The sequence below is a fragment of the Barbus barbus genome (genome assembly GCF_936440315.1).
Source record: "Barbus barbus genome assembly, chromosome: 8".
Classification (NCBI taxonomy): Eukaryota; Metazoa; Chordata; class Actinopteri; order Cypriniformes; family Cyprinidae; genus Barbus; species Barbus barbus.
In genome coordinates this window covers 1,117,926-1,130,983 of record NC_136736.1, presented here as the reverse complement: position 1 = coordinate 1,130,983, position 13,058 = coordinate 1,117,926, and the positions used below count along the sequence as shown (strand labels likewise).

The window sequence follows — 13,058 nt, the reverse complement described above, 5'->3', positions numbered from 1 at the left end:
TCAGTTTGAGGATTTCCAGTGTTTTCTCCGCTTGATTGCTCTCATGATATTCAATGTAAATATATAATTACAGAGCGAATGAATCAATGCACACACAAGCAGTTTATAAATATTACTCTTCAAATAATACCAGATCTAAATAATTAATTAAATTATTAATGTTAGTTACTAATTGATATCAAATTTACATCATATAACTGTTGGCTGTTACAGTCTAGAACGGACTAGAAATAATAATAATGCTCCTCAGTGAAGATGTTTTTGCTTTGATTATCAGCATAATTACAGGAAAATGTGATTTTTAAAAAATACATTTTAATATAAAATAAATTCAGGAAATATTAGTACACAAACATCATACATCTTTATCATTAAGCTTCACAATAACAGCCTTTCTGATGAGATCATTTACGTATTTTAAAACCATCACAATAAGCTCTCTACTGTTTAAAACCAAACTACTTTTACTTTCATTTCTCATACTTCTATCATTTTTTTTAGTCTTTTTACAGTTTTTGTGACATAATCAAACCAAGATAGCCCTCAACACAATAAAACATGTATCATTTTAAAGAATCTGCCTTTTGCATAATCTAAAATGTAAGATTTTCTACTTGCACAACAGACAACAAAGAAAAACCAAAGCACCCTAATAATTTTGTTCATTTAGTGGTGTGATCCGTTTAAGCTGTTCAGATGACAGGCCTATGACTGTAAAAAATATGTGAAGCATATGCCGTATGATGATTCCATATCAGTATTCTTACTAATAATGTAGAGCAGTTTTCTGATCTTCTGATTGAACAAGAATGAGGAGGACGAATTGACGACCCCCTGTTGACCCCTTGTTCACAGAAAGCATTCAAGTGTTCAAAAGTGTGTAAAATCAGGATATGACAAGTGCTTTCTTTATATGTGCGACTCTCCTGTGCTGTCCTCGCTCCGTAGAGGTTTCTGTAAAAGTCAAGGGAAGAATGAAGAAGCTGAAGCCATAAATGCTGCTTTAATGTCCAAAACACTCAAACACACACTAACTTACCTGACTGTTGCTGCTACTGTATTCCACTCTCTTCTTCTGTGGACACATTCGGCCAAACAGATTGTAATACTCCGTCCTGACCTGAAGGGGGTGACACAACAGGCAAACTAAATGATATTGGACTAAACAACAAATTACAAGTTTTTCTGGCTAATTCCTATCATATGCATTCAGACTAGTGGCTGACTATGGATTTTTTGATGGCCGGTGCACAGTGGCGAGCGGTGACTTTTTTAACCGGGTATGATGAGAGCTAAGATTAAGATCCCCCTCATCGGCTTTTAGGACATACTCATAGCAGGTGTTCATTTAAAAGAATGCACATTTCCTACCTTATTTATAAATGAAATTCATCTCCAATCCTTCTTCTATCGTTTCAGGTTTATCCGTGGTTATTTGAATGCTAGAAAAACATAAAGCTGCTTTTCCAAGTAAAAACCGCCAAATAACGTTTACACAGTTTCATTATGATGAGCAATATTCAGAGGATTCCCCTGGTCTATATATCTCTGCATCAACTGAATTATTTTTTATTTTTTATTATTATTATTATTCCCAGTGAATAGGAGTTAAATCTCCCACCCTGCCCAGGTGGCACTACTGTTACTATTAATAACGGACCATGCAAAATACAATAATATTCTAAATAATTCAAAATAATAATATCTTTAAAATATTGCCAAGTAAAGTTGCAAACAACAAAATCAGAGAACGACTTTAACTGTAAGCGTCACAACAAGCAAACAAAGGTAGTCTTAAATTAAAATCTTCCGAATGTTCAAAATGTTCTGAAGATTTTATTGTTTCCTCTTTTTTCCTGATGTTTGTTATTTAATATTTTATATAATAATTTTTTTTTTTTTTATGTACCATGTTGACAATGTATATTCAACATTGTCTATGAACAGATGTTTTCAGTGGACTTTCAAAACTTGAGAAAGCATGAAAATATACAGCTACAATGTTTTGTTTTGTTTTGATTTATGTGGAGCATTCGTAGCTTATATGGACGGAACGCCACAGCCGATGCCGATATCTTAGTGTAACATCATATATATCATATTTTTATTGGCCACCCTGCTTTCTATTTAAATAACATGCATAATGTAAGAATTAAATTTAAAAAATGTATACATTTTGTAAAATGGTTGTATTGGATTGTAAGAATTAATCAAATTAATCATTAGAACTTGTCAAAAAATAAGCCGTTAATAATCCTAACGTAGTATTTTTCACAAATATCAAAATAAATCATCTTAATCGTGAGTAAAAAGCAAGTAAATGCTGTAACCAACAGTTCACCCAGTAATCTGGTAAAAAAAAAAAAAAAATATGGGAATATGCATAAAGTAGAGTGAATATGACATGAATATGATATGGCGTCAAACTAGATATAGCACAGCACGTTTTAAATCAAGGATTTAAAGATCAAGCTTGCACCCGTGCCTTTCTTAGTGCTGTCAAAATACATGTCCCGTCACTGTCTAAATAAAAGCTTCTGACACTTATCGGCCAAACTGGAAATCTTATCGGTCAATGCCGATAATTTAAAAACGGCAAATATCAGCCAACTACTAATTCAGATTGCTTGGTATGTGTGGCTTGAATCACATGGAATAATTTTGATACTCCTGCATCCTTTTTCCTTTTCCACTGCCATTATACGGACAAGCACGAGTGAGACATTTTGCAAATTTCTCCTTTTGTGGTCCGAAAAGTGACTAAACAATATCTGATTTTTTATTGTTAAGTGAACTATTACTTTAAACCACTGAAATCCGGTGAGATGTCAAGTCTAAAACAACCCACTGTTACCAAACGTTCAGTGAGTGAGTCATGTCACCATGTGTTTTCTGAGTCATGTGGTGTTTTAGGTACCGGTTTGGACAGCAGGCAGTGCATGATGAAGATGAACGCCCCCTGCAGGCTGTTTAAAATAGTGAAGAGGTACAGCATGACTTCAGTCCCTTTCTCCTGGAAGAGGAAGCCGCCGAAGATCCACGTTCCTCCAAGAACACACAACTGGGCCACAGCGGTCACTGTGAAACTCCTACACACCAAATATAATTCATCAAAACCACTGATAGAAGAACATCAAGACTGACTGAATCTATTTTGGGATCAAAACACACTCAGACCTGATCTTGTTGAGATTGGAGAGGTCTGGATTGAGACTGGAGAACTTTTGGGCCAGTTTCCAGACAGTGATGATGAAGAAAAAACAATTGAGGATCATGACGATGCAGACGGGCACAAAGAAACTCAAGATGAAATAACGATCGAGAGAGAGCCAACAACTGGAACACACATTAGGAGAAGAAAATTAGTCACATGGTCACAACATACAAAAGACTAGCTCCTCCCTCTTTCATATTACCTCTAACTCTATGAAAACTTGCATAAGCTTTTAATAATGTCTAACACTAGTTAATATTTACTAGTACTACAAGTTGATACTTGTTCAAAATTATCACTTTAGCAAAGCTGGTAGTATTTGTAGTAAGAATTAATTTTAATATTCATTAAAATATGTTAATAAAAATATATATATATTAAAATACAGAAACAAAGTCATTTTAATAAGTAAAGATTCTGAAAGTATTGAAGGAGATCCAGTAATAATTGAATATATATTTACAGTAGAAACAACTAATTATATTTTATTATATATATATGATATTTACCATCTGAATCTAACCATGTCATGTCAACAAATGGAAAAGTCAGCATCTATTAATTATCATATTAATTACTGTGCCTTTTAGCCCCAACAGCAGGAGCGCTTTTTACCCCAAATACCATACTTTTACATATTATTTCATTATTTAAAAGTTATTAACAAACAAAACTGAAAATCATAAAGAAAACGTTTGTCTCAAAATATATGCATTAATTTTTAGCGATTCTCGTTTGCTATTAAATCTACATTTTTAAAAAGCATAACATATTAGATCAAGTAAGCTCAGAATGAACTTTGTGCTGCTGCATGCGATCGTGTCAAAGATCAGACAAATATACTCCTGCATCTTGGAAAGCGAATGTTTTGCAAAGTGCTACGCCACGATTTTGTGCCGTCTAGTGGTTTAGATGAACATAATATCAAAAGCGCTTTTTTTACCCCTGGGCGCCTTTAGCCCCGTTGTACCCTACTATTTTGGTTTATTTCACGTACAGAATTTTTTTTAAGGTTTTAGTTTTAGTTAATGATAATAATCTAATAATGACAATAACCCTCATACCGTCATGCCCTACTGACTTTCTTTGCTCTTCCACAGAAAGTTGAGTCAGACTTCAAGTCTAATTTGATAACTGATGAATCTTGATAAGATCTTGCTCCTGTCAGTCTCTTCCTCCTATTCTGTCATTTACAGTCTCTGCAGGCACAGAGACACATCGCCCACCGCTGAAGATTATGATAATAACATATTATGACTGGAACGGCACTGGCCTTATTATTGTATTGCGTCAAAGACTCTGTGAGTGATTCAACTGGATTTACTGCTCCTGAGTTAATGTTTAAACATGAGGCAGCTGAAGGAGTGTTTCTGAAGACTAAATGTGACCCTGCAGCACAAAAGCAGTCATGAGTAACACAGGTATATTTGTAGCAATAGCCAACAATACATTGTATGGATCAAAATTATACATTTTTCTTTTATGCCAAAAATCATTAGGATATTAAGATCATGTTCCATGAAGATATTTAGTAAATTTCCTACCGTAAATATATCAAAACTTAATATTTGATTAGTAATATGCATTGCTAAGAACTTCATTTGAACAACTTTAAAGGTGATTTTCTCAATATTTAGATTTTTTTGCACCCTCAGATTCCAGATTTTCAAATATTGTCCTATCATAACAAACCATACATCAATGGAAAGCTTATTTATTCAGCTTTCAGATGATGTATAAATCTCAATTTTCAAAAAACGACTGGTTTTGCGGTCCAGGGTCACAAATATGAATTACTTATAAAAGCAACAAGAGTGATATATAACGCCTAGCGACTGTAGGCACTGCTAAAGCTGGACAGGATGCAGAAACTCACTGTCTATCAGTGCCGTATCCCTTTGGGAAGGCGATGGCAGAGATGATGACGATGACGAGAGGGACTCCGTATCCCACCAAATACATGTGGAGATGTTTTAATGTGGTGTGAAACACCAGCACAACCATCCGGTAGAGCTGAACCCCCTCCAGCAGCATCCAGCAGAACGCAGACAAGAAGAAGAAATGAAGCAGACCGGCCACAATCGCACACGCTACCTGAGAGAGAAACACACCTCACATCATTCTCCTGTTTGCTTACAATAAGTGTTAGTTTATGTATTACCAGTGCTGGGTAGTAACTGATTACATGTAATATAGATTAGGTACTCCTAATTAGAACTGGCTTGCTCAGTTGGGGAATTAATTCGTCAATTTGATTGCACAGATACTATTTAAACTAAACTGAGCTAGACAATGACATCTCTGAACTCAATAATGAAATGCCTTTAACTGAAAATTGAGTGTTTAATCTTATTATTATACATTACTGACACTCTATCCTCCAGTTTGATACTGTTAAGTGCTTTGACACAATCTGTATTATTAAAAGCGCTTTATAAATAAAGGTGACTTGACTTGACATTTGGGCTGTTACCAAACAAATGAAATAATAATAATAAAAATCATCTTTGCAATGCAGAGGAAACAAAGAAGATGCATCTGAAGTGGCATTTAGATGTTTTGAATGGTTTTTGTAAAATACTCTATAAATGAGTATTTTACAAAAATACTCTTTGGGAGAACCTTTCCGGAATGTTAGCCAAAGGTTGTGAGAATGTTCCCTGTTATCTGGGGGTTCTGCACTCAAACACACCTGATTGTGAGTGCTGGAGATCCCGCAGAGGAAGACGAGGTCTGCGATGAAGAGACAGATGCTCAGATGGAGGTGGATGCTGGTCCGGGTTCCTTGGATGGAGCGGCAGAACTTGAACGTCAGGATACAGAGAAATAAACAGACCAGAGACAGAACTAAACCCACACGCGTGATCAACACCAAATCAAACGAGTCCTGGAGGAGAGGAAGAGGAAAACAGAGGAATGAATGTCATCATTATTTAATCTGAAATCTTAAAAATGTGAAATCTGGTACCTGAACAGGATAGAGGGCCATTAACACAGCGAAACTACTGAGATGAGAGCAGGAGCACACGGTATGAGTGCTGTTAGACTCCGCCCTCTCACAGCCCCGCCCTGACCACACCCCCTGAGCCTCATCCCAGTACACACAGGAGTAAACCACGTCCTCTGACTCCGCCCTCTCCTGAAGAACACAGAACAAGAGTCTCAGAAGGAGTTCAGGAGGAAACGAGGAACATGTGAACACCTGCCTAAAAAGTTCAGAAAGAGGTCGGAAACTAACACAAAAGGAAATGACTAAGCTGCATTCACACAGGAGTTCAGCGCTTTTGATGATGCATTGCTTCTGTGTACAAAAAAAATTAAAATCAGCATCAAGAACACAAAGCATATATTATTAGACATTTTAAAATTCCTAGTCATATTTTATACATTGCTGTAGAGCCATAAATTCATATTTAAAATTCTAAACTGGAAATGTATTTTAGTACAGTGTAAAGGCCTGTTCACACCAAAGACGATAACTATAAAGAGAACGATAAAGACATAGTTCTAAAAATCATTCTCAGTATTAAAGAATAGCAGAGTCCACACCACAGCTATTACGATTAAAGGCACAGAGAAATGATATCGTTGGAATCACTTTCAAAAAATGTTTTCCAGCTGATGAATTATAAAAACATTGACAGCCAATCAGAATCAATCCTGCTGTCACAACCTCGAGAATTTAAAGTGGCAATCATGCATGCATTTATAATAAACAGATGATATCATCGTATTTTCACGTGACGTCTCACCCCTATAGGAACGCCCACCTGGAGGGCAAAACCAAGCTTTGCTGCACTGACCGCCAGTTATTTTTACTAGTAATAATGTAGTAAAACGCAGATATTAAAAGGCGATTCAGTAAACACCTTATTGATGATGTATATTTTGTACAGGCAAGAGGATGAAGTCAGAATATAAACACAATGTGCAAAGTTTCACATTAAAAGGCTTCCCACAGAAAACCATTAGAAGGAAAACACTGAACCGTTAAATGGATTACGTTCATGTTCCGGCCTCATGTGCTTCCCTGTGTAAACTATGCATCATTAACATAGCGATTACTGAATTTGATCTTTTAATATTTCTGTTTTAAATATATTAGGCACTTTATGTGTTTTTACAACATTTTGCTGCACTGTTTAATGATTGAAATATTGCCGCGGATGCTTAATATGGATTGCAAATGGCCAAAATCACATTCTTTTTCATCACATTTTTTTCAATTCTTTTGAGAGGTGATCTAAATATTTGCGGCTGGGAAACAGATGGAAAACTGGCAGGCTTGTGCTGCAGTTCTGTGGATGTTTTGCCCTTCAAGTCTTCGAGCCGGTCACGTGACTGAAAACTATGAATAGTTATCGTTCTTGGTGTGAATGGGCCTTAAGTCTGGAACATTGTAGATGGTTTTCTACTGGTCTAAGCTGGACTTTAATTGGCTCAAACTGATAGAACAGTCATACCAGCTTAAGTGTACACGTCATGCTGGTTTTTGGACCCATGATAGCTCATCAACCAGCTATAATCCAGTTTATACTGGATTTTCAAACAGAGAATGCACATTTACATTTTCATGGTAGTTTTTCATTTGTAACTGTTGAACCATTAATAGTAACAGTCTCCAGAGAGATCTTGTGCTGGTCATATGTCAGTATCTTCACCTCCACGTGTGTAAAGACGAGCATCACCGGCTCTGACAGCTGTTTGGTTTCTGTATTACTGACGACGGCCGTCACCACTTTAGAGTTGAGTTGATAAGTGACGCTTCTCTCTTTATCGTCTGATTTCTCACTTCTCATCTTTTGGAGCAGGTCGCTGGAGGAGTTTAGATCTTTATAACTGACCAGAGCCGCAAACGCAAAACCTAAATATAAACAGCAGTTACATCTCGTCATGAAAGTGCTGATGGTTTCATTAGCACATATATTTACACGTTTATTTGTACCTGGATATGATTTCCCTACAACCATTTCCCAGCTGGTGCTGAAGAGGGTGGAGTCTGTGCTCAGAGTGACACGCCCACTGGGCGGAGTCTGACTCTTCATGACAGCAACCTCAGCAACTGTCAATCACATCATAAAAACAACTGCTTTAAATCTTAATCAATATTTATAATACAAATACCTTATTTTTAGTATATCCATTCAGTACCACAGTGTATCTAAACTCAGTTTCTCACAGGTGTTGTGTGTCTCCATCCTGGTCACAGGCTCTCTCAGCTGAGGTCCAATCAGACGCATGTTGTTCTCCATCGCGTCCAGAAACTGACTCAGCATCTTCCCATCAGCGATGTTTCCATCTGACAGCAGCTCGTCAGAGGAACTGCACAAGTTCTGTGGAATAAATCAGATATGTTCATTCACCCCTGTGCGAGTGCATGATCACAAACTACTGTGAATATATACTATATCATGCAATGTGTGTTTCACCTCCAGTAATTTCTCTCCAGTGAACTGTTGTCCATGTGGATCATTCAGAGAATCACAGCTGGTCTTCAACAGTGACATCAAATGCTTCAACTAGAAGACCAATGCAAATCAATATATATATGAGTCTGACCGTATATCTAATAATAATCATAAGGAGAAGTACACATTTTACCTTCTCCGGTGTGTGGTCTCCATCTGACTCGGGTTCAAACTGATCACAGTCCATTTCTGTGCACAACCACATTAAAGATAAAACAATAATCAAACAGTTGACAGCAAAAAATAATATAAGATTCTTAACAGCTGCCGCATAATGAACAGAACAACCTAAACATGCATCAGTGCATTTAAAATTAAGCCAATGTTGCTATAATACTCACCGATGCATTTTGATTGGTTGTTGCCATAGTTACTGTAACCCTTGTGGCATTTGCAGCTGTAGCTGCCAGGATGATTGAAGCACTGAGCGTTTCTGCCACAAACATCTGGATCTGAACACTCATTGATGTCTGTGAGAGAGAAGATGTGAAAACAGTCTCTGTTAATGTCATTTTCACATAATTAGACACATATTTGATGATCAGTATCATTAGCAGCAGCTCACCTGTACAGGCGCCGTTCTCTTGTCTGTGAAACCCTGGAGAACAGCTGCAGAGGAAGCTGCCAGGTGTGTTAAAGCAGCTGCTGTGAACTCCACACACTGAGGACAAACACTCATCCACATCTGCAGTGGACACAAAACAACACACACACGTTTCATGCAGATGCAAACAGTGTTGTTATGTTTCTGCATAAATATTAGTGAGACCAGGGACTTTCACAGTGAGTTTCTAAGCCTTGCAGTATTTACACATCACACAACATCCCAAATAATAATTTCAAACAGATGTTTCTTTCTGTTTTGGATCTTGGAAATAAACTTGTTTTATGAAACATGCCCCTGGTTGTCATTACTGATTTTGATGTAGATTTGTAACATACTAAACTATTTCTAAACTACTTTTAAATGATGTTACATTGGTCAATCTGCAGGGAAAAAAATGGAAATGGACAACCTGGCCAAAGCGGGAATATGTCTTAACGGAATCAATTAGTTAATAGCAGCAGCCAATATTATTAATTTGAATTCATGACAGTATTATAGCGCTCACCTTCACAATCTGTTTTGCCCATCTGCTGGTACCCATGTGGACAAATACACTTGTAGGAGCCAATTGAGTTCTCACACGTCATATGAGCGGAGCAGGGCGATTTATTCTCGAAACACTCATTTATATCTGACAGAAGTTGGTGCGAAATATAATTTTAATACAAATGACAATTGTTAATATATAAATATAATATAAAGTTAAAGTGATGTGAAAAATAGCGTATTTTATAACAGAATGTTATGACTTTGGATTAAAAATTGTGCTCAATAATTAACCATAAATGATGTAGTGAGGTGAAATCCTCAATCCTCTCTCGTACCTTTGCATGTTCCTGTTAAGCTCATTTTGAATCCTTCATTACAGGTGCAGGAGTAACTTCCCTCTGCATTTATACACTGAGCATGATCGCCACACACTACTGGAAAAACAGCACACTCATCCTCATCTGAAAGAGAGACAGACACATGTGCACTCAGGAAAGATGGGCTTTAACTGTAATAACTGTTCTGTTTAACTAGTACAGCTACACAAACTCCCTTATTTCAGTGACGTACAGACCAAACATTTACTATTCAATCAAACCACATAATTCATAATTAACATAGGTCGTAATTACCAACACATTTCCTTTTAACAAATTTATATCCAATGGCACATCCACTGCATGACGGCAGAAAGAGACCTGGGAGACGAAAGGAAAACATAATTTAACAACTTCTTGAGAAGTGGGACAAGAGTGTGCAAAATTGAAAAAGTAAAACTTTCAGACAAATGAAACTACATTTATGTATCTTATATGTACTAAACTACTGAGCTATGCTTTGATGCAACCTCCCAACTTTTCTCTTTTTTAACAAAATGTGCTTTTTACCTTGGACTGTGTAATATAATTTCAACTTTAACAGCATTCAAGATGTTTTTAACATTTCAAAACACATTCTCATGTTAGCAGATAGATTACACTTTCACATGTGACCAACAATTCCTCAACAAATATAAAATATCAATGAAATATTATCAAAATATTCATCTGACGGTGGTGACGAAAACCTGAATTTGTAGTCTTTTTAACTATTAAATTGGATCAATCAATTACTGTACTAAAACAAACACTGAGTATAGAGCTTTTATTCAAGAGTCACATTTAAGTATTTTTGGAACACAAAATCTGACGGTGTTGACAAATTTGGCATTTCTTTCACAAAACAAATAGAGTTCATGTAGTAGCCATTTTGTTTGTTTTTTCTATTGATGCTAGATGCTAATGGAACCTGCTTCAGGAGAATAAAATGATCTAAATATATTCAAATAATTTCAGAAATTGGAAGATGGTGTTGACATAGCATGGTTGTTACCAGGAAATATTAACATATTCTAAAACTATAAAACTGGCCAGATTCTGTCTGACACTGATGTACTCTGCAGACTGTGGCGAGGGGGTCTTTAAGAGTGACGGCTTCCCCTGATATTCCCTGATTTTATTACATTTTAATAGACGGTGTTGACAAAAAGTGAAACATGCATGTATCTAAAAACAACCTTTCTTTGATATGAGATGTTATTAGACAATACGCGTCATAGATTTCACATAATTGATCACATTAAATTGAAGGGGATAATTGTGTTAAATAGATTCTATTAACCCCCATAACATTTACAATTGAAAATATTTTTTTAACAATTGCTGGACATGTTTTGTCCCATGTCTCAAGAATGACATATGTTTAACTTCATTATGAATTTGCCATCAAATCACATTATCAATATGAACGTTATAAATCAAATAAAATTGTGAAGGAAAAAAAAAACATACAAAGATTATACAATATTGGTTCTGCTCTCTGTCCCTGCGCTTTTCATCCGCACGCGCTGGCCTTTACTGGTTTCGCGCGTTCTCAATATTTAAAAGTTAACGGTTATTCCTCTTAATCGCGGCTGATTCTCGGGATAATTTACTTGAGAAGTGAATACGATCGAGTTTATCGGGTAGAAAAGCGTACAAAAGACAGAAAGAAGCGGAGATCCATCAAACTAATGTTCAACGGTAATGATTTTTGCTTCATTCAAATATTGTTAATGTTTGCTAACCTTATATTTACATAATGTAGTTTAGTTAAGAGTTCAGCTGTTTAAGATGAAATATGTACATTATTGATATCGTGTAACTGAAACTATGCCTGCCACTTTGACAAACTATTTTGTTTTCTTACAAGGGCAGACAGCAAAATTGTTGAACCTTGATCCATACGGCCGTCATATTTCTATAAACTGGCATTCTTCCGAGTTGCATTTTGCACAACATTTAAACAAAAAAATCCTGGTTAAATACAGTAAGTCAAGCTGCTTCTGTGAGTCAGTTATTTTCATCGATACAGTCGTAGATGCTCACGCATCACGGATCTTGTAGATGTTCAAACTGATGGTTTTTTGTGAGGGACATGTTTGCACTGGCCTCCTCATGTGGGCAGAAATGAAGCCACTATACGACACGAAGGGAAAAGTCTGGGAAATCAGACAAAAAACTAACTCTGTAGGTGTGTCTAGACCTTCACGATCGTGAATGTGCTGGATCCGTGTGGGTGGTTCAAACTTTCACGAACAAAAAAAAAATACTCACGCACAGTATTACAATCATTTCCTCGTAGGACGTTATCATTTTTACCATCCATTGTTTTTTTGTGTGTCCGGTTGGAGCATAAGAGAATGAACGCGACACTTTTGAGTCTTCTTTATATTACTAGCAACGGAAATCGACGAGAATACTCTTTAAGACAAACACACGCACATTATAATGTTCTTACTGACACATATATTCCCAGAAGTCGGACTACTAATCCAATTTCAGTATGTCTCAAATACATTCACACACACGTGAAGAGTACGCTAAAACAAAATCTACTCACCCAAAAGAAGTGCCCATTTCATCTCCATTTTAGGAATCCGTAAATAGCTATGTTTTATGTATTTTTGTATGCTTTTATTTTATATATGAAATCACCAAAGAAACTCAATCTCTAGCTGACTGTTAGTCTTTAGCTCTTTCTCAACACTTGTAGAGCTCCTCTCATGTGTTCTGCCTGCAATACCAGCACCAAGGAAGACATTAAAGGTTCTTTAGATTTCCTAAAAACATTCCAATACTGTTGCATTCCTCCTCAAGTAAAGACAGACGTCACGTCGTCCTTTCTTGGCCGCTGTTCGGACTGTTTCACTAGTGTGTGAAATACTCCAACCACAAGGTGTCCCTCCTTCCCCAATACAAAT

General features: G+C 36.4%; 1 protein-coding gene across 1 annotated transcript; it reads right to left on the bottom strand.

Moving 5' to 3' along the window:
- Nucleotides 1–293: 293 nt before the first annotated feature.
- LOC306873675 (adhesion G protein-coupled receptor E5-like) lies at nucleotides 294–13,023 on the bottom strand. The gene is made up of 18 exons (XM_079423131.1): nucleotides 12,698–13,023; nucleotides 10,411–10,476; nucleotides 10,114–10,239; nucleotides 9,795–9,920; nucleotides 9,248–9,367; nucleotides 9,024–9,152; nucleotides 8,816–8,871; nucleotides 8,644–8,733; nucleotides 8,394–8,547; nucleotides 8,160–8,276; nucleotides 7,876–8,078; nucleotides 6,183–6,353; nucleotides 5,907–6,101; nucleotides 5,091–5,308; nucleotides 3,178–3,336; nucleotides 2,918–3,089; nucleotides 1,040–1,120; nucleotides 294–954 (listed from the first exon to the last, which is right to left on the bottom strand). Exons 1-18 carry the CDS (start codon nucleotides 12,723–12,725, stop codon nucleotides 910–912), a joined length of 2,256 nt encoding a protein of 751 aa, XP_079279257.1. The 5' UTR covers nucleotides 12,726–13,023; the 3' UTR covers nucleotides 294–909.
- Nucleotides 13,024–13,058: the final 35 nt, after the last annotated feature.

What these genes read in the sequence shown, in the direction of transcription:
- LOC306873675 (XM_079423131.1), bottom strand. Translation starts at nt 12,725, where the DNA reads ATGGAGATGAAATGGGCACTTCTTTTGG. An exon ending in GAAATGGGCACTTCTTTTGG is followed by an intron (nt 10,477 to 12,697) that starts GTGAGTAGATTT and finishes TTCGTCTCCCAG; the next exon opens with GTCTCTTTCTGCCGTCATGC. An exon ending in CAACCAATCAAAATGCATCG is followed by an intron (nt 8,872 to 9,023) that starts GTGAGTATTATA and finishes GGTTGTGCACAG; the next exon opens with AAATGGACTGTGATCAGTTT.